Here is a 6,834-nt window from a genome sequence, read left to right as displayed (position 1 = left end):
TTGTGTTCATTTAAGTTTCTGCAAACGAATATTTTGAACCTCTTGCACTCAGGTACTTAATGTTTACTTGTTAGTTACAACCACAGCAATAACTGTTCTAATTCCCAGATAAGAAACCTGTATCAAAAGTTATCATTAATTATGTTAATACTTTTATAGCAATTTTCTTAACACTCATAATTTAGGATGAAAGGGTGATCAGGAATTTATTAGGCAAACAAGTGTGAGAAAAACTATCTTTGACTGAAGATATTAAAATTTGTTACATTCTTTTAAATTAGTCCATTACAAGATACAAAATCAAAGGCTTATGAAAAGTAGTTGTGTGTGTTACAGAACAATTCTAGTGTTTGCTACACTCTTAGATAATACTCAAATTTCTCGAAATTTATTTTCTTCAGTTTTGGTTAACATAAAAAGTCAATTAAGTACACAGAAGTTCTCTTTAGTTGTGCATGAAGCCAGGATCACTCTTACTGATCATTAAACATGTTTTCCTGCATGAAAGACAGCTGTAACTTCACTCCTGGTGTCATAAAATAGTTGTCTTTTCTGTCAAAAAATCATGTAATAGACCAGGGGTTCTCCATTTTATGGGTTTGGGTCACATAAGTGAGGTGAGCAGTTTGGTTTTGTTTGTTATATACAAAAGTCTAGGCTTGCTCTCCACTACAAGGATAGATATTGACGTAGATTTTTCCAATTTTTCTGGATAACAAATATTTCGGCAGATTTTAAGATGTTATTCATTCATTTTGGGCTTTTATTTTGTGACTTAGAGGGATTCTGTGTTTTTGCTTTAACTTCAAATTTTAGCTCCTTGACACTAAATCGGTAGGAGAGAACTACTAACACATCTAACACTCTATCTCCAGTTCCACACACAGACACACTCTTAAACACTTGTCTGTGTTTTATTTTACTGTAACTGTGATTGGTCTATTTTTGCATACAGTATCTTTCATACTGTCAACTCGTGGAAAACAAATCTGTAGTCCATGATATTGTACTTACACCCTCCCAATTTACTCCGGGAGGAAAACAGTGTATCCAAAAATACACATTTGTAACTTAGGCATTTTAAAACAATTTGTTTGGCATACAAGTAGTATTTCTGATACACTTTTGGTAGCCACAGATTTAGCCTACTTGAAGAGTTTTTATTGAATGAAAAGCATCCTGGGCAGTAAGTTATAGCAGACAATATAAAACATCAAATGCTCTTTTTGTTATTTCTGATTTGAAACATGTAATACACTAGTTAAGAAATATTGCACTTTCAAAGTGATTTTTAATGACATTTATTAGTTCTCAGATTTTCTTGCTTTGCCAACTTAGATACCCTTCACCACAGTAAACTTACATTTAGTCACTTGATGATAAATATGCCTCTAAAATGTTCGTAACTACTTGTCTGAATGTTTATCATATATAAAAACAAGACATATTGGTCTTTCACACTATGTAATTTAAAATCCAAATATTTCAGTGAAGTAGATGACCATCAAAAAAGTCGGATTTTAGATTACTTGAGCATGCAATATTGTTCTACACCTTTGACAAATACTGTAATCAAGACATCTGAACAAAATATATTTACTAGCTCACATTTTACAGGTTTTTTCAACTCTTCTTGTTAGAGACACATCACCAGCTAAGAAGATGTTATTGTTTTTTCCAAAACACAAAACTTGGATTTAGTTTTCTCTCACTCATAGGTAATGAGACAAACAATTTCATTAAAAAATGTACATTGTGGTACTGATCCATCCATTACAAGTAGTTGTGCTCATAAATGATTTTTACATGTTAATACCAGTTCATTTGAGGATTTATAGTAAACCTCATCTGTAGATTATTGTCAATATTACCTAAGATTAAGAGGATAAAAACGATAGTAAAACTAAATAGCAGAACTTCTCACAAGAGACAAAAACAAATTAAACTTCAATATTTCAACTTTCCCAAATGTTTCTTTATTTGCAATTTATAAAATGCATTATTTCCTTCTATCATTTGTAAATATCCCACACAAAACACACGAAAAAAGCGACTGATGTCACATCCTCTTTACATACTCTGACCAAATATTCACCTTAAAAGAGAGTTAGGTATGTTAATAATCCAAGGGTAGTAGCTTTGACTTTTTGGTCACAGGGAGTTCAATATTTGTCCACCCACCCTTGTTGCTTTACTTGTTATATACCACCCTTTTCTGTATTTATACTCCTTCAATCTTGGCTATGGCATCTTCATGATCGTTGATTATAAACTGGCAGAACTTGATTCTGTTTATGTTCACTATAACCACTGTTGATGAGGCCTTTCAACCAGTACCAGGGCTTATCAAGAAGCTATTTATATCATCATTTACTTGAAAAAAAAAATGTTACAATGTGAACTAAGTTACATTGGTTAACTGTAATTTTTATCAATTCTATTTAAGTCATTACCCATCAGGATCAGGTTTAAGATAGGGTGACCATTAGGTTTGTAAAGGATTACATAGTTTGTAAAGTTTTATTTCATTCTTTACCTAAAAATAATTCATGATTTGTTTGAACTTGCTGATTCAAAATACTTTAAGGGTAAGACAATAAGGGACATTAAACACCCAGGAGTTTAAAACAGAAAACAAGAATTTGCAATAAACTATATTCATAGACATAACATAGACATGTTTTTTCTCCAAGATACACATTTCTATTGTCAGGACGAAATCAAAACATTTAACCTCTGCTCTTACTGGAACCTTGGATGACTGAGAACAATCAGGTACAGATATGATCATCAGTCTTAATCTTACTGGTAGGATTGAATGTTTTAAGGCAAGTGTGGCAAGCTTTGCTTACTAAATTAACTGACACACACACTTCATAGTGAAAATATTTATGTTCCTCCCCTTTTTCATTAACTTGTATTAATATTATCTATACTGTACCTATGAACATAATCATATGTGAAGATACTTAATACAGCCCTTTACTTCATACTACATAAAAGAATGACATATAATACCAAACTTACACAAACCTATTATTGACACATTCAACCAAAGCTATACTTGGCACCACTTTCAAGGCACTACATCAGAATTAACTCACTAGAATGTTGCAAGTGTGGTGGTGTACAGGCTATATAGATTCTACACCACTAGTGATATCCTAGTCTTTGGTGAGAAAACTAGGATTAGTCCATTTTATAACTAATTAGAGGACATCACTGCATATTCTTAAAAATTTTAAATCCAGCTAATCCCAATTGAGTACAGGAACACTAAAAGCTCAATGCATTTCTCCAGGAAAATACAGAGGTCATAAATTATGTCAACAACTGCTTGACCAACATTTGTTACACAAACTACATTAACACAACATGATGGGAAACACCTAATAAATATGGTATCCTGTTGGCTTTTAAAATCATGGTAAAAACAATCTTGAAATGGAAATAGGCAAGTTGATTACCTAGATAGAATGCCTACAGCATCAACAAGACGCGTACATAACGATTCCAAATTTATTGAATATTCACAGCTTGTTAAAGCAGACTTTGACAAACTATACAGCCATAATTAATCATACTTGTCATAAGACATGAGTATTAGGCCTATTATATTTTAAAAACTAAGTTCTTAACTCAGTCTATTAGGGTTTATCAAAAACAGGAAGAGTTATAATATTCTAACTACCATTTTTCTCAATACAGAGCTCATTAGGCCAGGTGAGACACACTGAACACAGCAATAGTCAGACCACTGTTTATTTGTGACTATAATATAAATGGTATGAATGGCTTTTCTAAGATAGGGAGAGTACAATTAGTATTAATTATATTTGTCATAAAATAGTGTTCCGACCATTAATAATGAGTGCTGTTTTGAGTGACAAGCATCATCAGCAATAGATATGGCAGACATAGTGTGGTTGAAATACTACTATAAATTTTTCTTCTTGAAAAAACCTAAGGGACTGAATAAGACTATGGTCCTAAGAATATAACATGCCTGATATTAACATATAACAATAATAATTACTACTAATGATAAACATGCTTCGTCAGTTTAGAAAAGGCGTTCAAACCCTAATAATTGTTATAAAGTCATTAATTTTAACACCAGTTTTGCTGCAATAAAATTCAAAGTAAAGAAATGTTTTTCAAACTACTTCTATGGAGTTCAAACAAAATAAACAAGTATCATACAGTGTGTCCCAGAAGTCTGGACCCATAGAGAAAAATATAAAATTTATTCTTTATTTATTTATTATTCAAACTGCATGCCATATCAACTTTTGATATACTGTTCCACCAGGGTATTTTATTTCCTGAAATATGTACAACAGACATTAGAAATGTACTTGTTTAACTTTAAGAATATAATGTTTATTTTCCCTATGGGTCCACATTTTTAGGACATCCTGTACATAAAAGATCTTTACAATAATAATGGAAAATATTCTCAGGAATTCGCCACATTTATTAAGCATAATCCCAAACCTGTATTTTCCTGAAATATGGAATAAAATGCCACAAAGTTTACAAGCACTCAATAAGAACCTCAGAAACAGTATCGCTACTGGAATACTGTAGACTTTAGTATGCTGTGAATTAAATAAATCTCCCAGATCCGAGAGTCTTGAGTTACTGGTTGAATTTTATAAATCAGTGTACTCGGGGCAAAGTTTAATCAAAATTATTAAAAATGCTAAACAACAGTCTAAATATGAATACCTAACCTCCTTCGATCGAAAGTGGTATAATTATGTCACACTCTAAAAAGAAATTTATTCCTGTCACCCAAGTGCGATTGTATAAATATCATCCATTGTAACATAGATTATGGTTCTTGCTAAGTGTATTAGCAATAGGCTTAAGAGAGCAATATACTCATTTAGTCAGAGTCACCCAATCAAGCAACATTAAGGGTCATAGCATTCATAGTAATACCACATTGTTATGAGATATAATCAGCTTCTGTAATAGCAAAAAAAAGTGACATAATTATCAATCAAAAGGAAGCCTTTGGTTTAATTAATCTCAGTTTTCTATTATTCACTTTACACAAGTATAATTTTCTGAAAGATATCATTAAATGGATTAAAATTCTTAACACACATATATAAGATAAAGAAAATGTCAATGTACATTTTACCTGGAAAATACCTATTAACTCTGTGTAAGATAGAGATATCCCACTTTTTTTATTCTTCCCTGACCTGACTTTTTTCAATACCAGAACATCAAGGTTATTCTCATTCCTAGAAATTCAGTTAAATAAGAGTCATGGCACATGCTGATGATCTGACCCTAGCAGCCAGAACAGTCTAGATATTGTTGCCAAACACAGTGAAGTTAACAGAGCAGAAGTAATTTGAAATAACATCCAAGCCTTTTGGACTGTAAAATGTAAAAACAGAAAAGGTAAGCCCATAGGCTTGAAATGGGCCATTAAAATACTAGATATCTGGCATGGACTGCCTACCAATACAGATTACAACTAGAAAATTTTAATAATTTAAATAAAACAATCAAAGATTAGAAACAGAGAAAAATTCTTTCTTAGCTAAAGCTTCAGCAGTAAAACAGCACGTGCTAAGCTAGTTTACACAAAAATTGTCTGCCTTTCCCTAAATATATTACTCAAGTAAACAGGAAAGTATAAAGGGTCCACTACCCCCAAACAGACCCAGTGTTAAGCATAGGCAAAAAGGTAGCTGCTTAGGTCTTCAGTTAAGCTAACACTGGCCCTAACACCAAGTACAGCTGGTTTAGGAATACCACATCTATGGACTTATTTTACAACAAACTGGATCCACTTCATGTGCAATATTCTGATATAACAGCATCTTAGTTCACATTTTACTTCAATTCTACTGATGTTTCATGATAAGTATTTTAAAACATACACAAACAAACAACAAAATAAGAGTTTCAACTTCCCCTAAGTATTAATGGTTTAATTTGAAAATGATTATTCACAAACTAACAAACAACGATAGAATGAAACTACCTAACATGAAAACTCAAAAAATTTACAATGTCATGCAAATAACTGCATGCTCAGAGCAGAAAAAATTGCTCAGACATTGACAGGAAAAAAGTTTGGGAATGGGGTTAACTCCAACTATTTTGAGGCCCTAAGACATGACCTTGTCTGAAAAACAGCCCCTGAAATTATCTCTTTCAGATGTAGATTAAGCAAGTTTACTATATGACCAACAAACCTCTATTATTTCTTTCTTTTAAAGTTCTAACACAGTAACTTCATTAAAGTTGTATTAAATAGTTTATATTAAATGACAACCACTGTACTATAGAAGAGCCTTGTTCTCCTTCTTACTATTATTAAAATACATGGTATCTCAAGTGTGGCTTGCAAGTGACTAAAATTAGATAATGATTATTTACAATATTACAAATGTTTCTGAAAAGAATGTAATTTATGGACATAGTTTCTTTCAGTATTTTATACAAAAATAAGATGGTACAAAGAAAACAGCCAAATGTGACATAGACAGTCAGCTTCCTTTTGCTTTTCACAGTTCAGTTGATCAATAAGTATTTCACAACTAGACTGATAACACCAACCATATTATTAAACATGAACTTACAAACTAGAGTTCAAACTTTTTCTTGTTGCATGTGGGATTTTTTATGACGTAGCATCTCAGTAGAGGTTAAGAACAATTCTTCTTGACATTCAGAGCAGAAAAAAGCTTTTTTCAAAGAATTCATAGACAGTCTTTTTTGTGCTTCCTCTTCATCATTTTCTATAAAGTAAAATATTACTTACTATAAAATTTGTTTATTACACTTCTTTAAATTAAAAGACTG

The 6,834-nt window shown here is 31.7% G+C and overlaps 1 protein-coding gene across 1 annotated transcript in view; it reads right to left on the bottom strand.

The window, feature by feature from the left end:
• Positions 1 to 1,285: 1,285 nt before the first annotated feature.
• The window catches only part of LOC106463907 (probable ATP-dependent RNA helicase DHX34), a 60,597-nt gene continuing 55,048 nt past the window's right edge, over positions 1,286 to 6,834 (bottom strand). The window contains exon 18 of the mRNA XM_013923987.2: positions 1,286 to 6,770. Coding sequence (XP_013779441.2) covers positions 6,622 to 6,770 — 149 coding nt within the window. The 3' untranslated portion in view covers positions 1,286 to 6,621. The remainder of the gene's footprint in view (positions 6,771 to 6,834) is intronic.

Source organism: Limulus polyphemus, unplaced genomic scaffold (genome assembly GCF_000517525.1).
Source record: "Limulus polyphemus unplaced genomic scaffold, Limulus_polyphemus-2.1.2 Scaffold1514, whole genome shotgun sequence".
Taxonomy (NCBI): domain Eukaryota; kingdom Metazoa; phylum Arthropoda; class Merostomata; order Xiphosura; family Limulidae; genus Limulus; species Limulus polyphemus.
The sequence above is the reverse complement of the archived record's forward strand: the minus strand, read 5'-3'. Positions and strand labels throughout refer to the sequence as shown.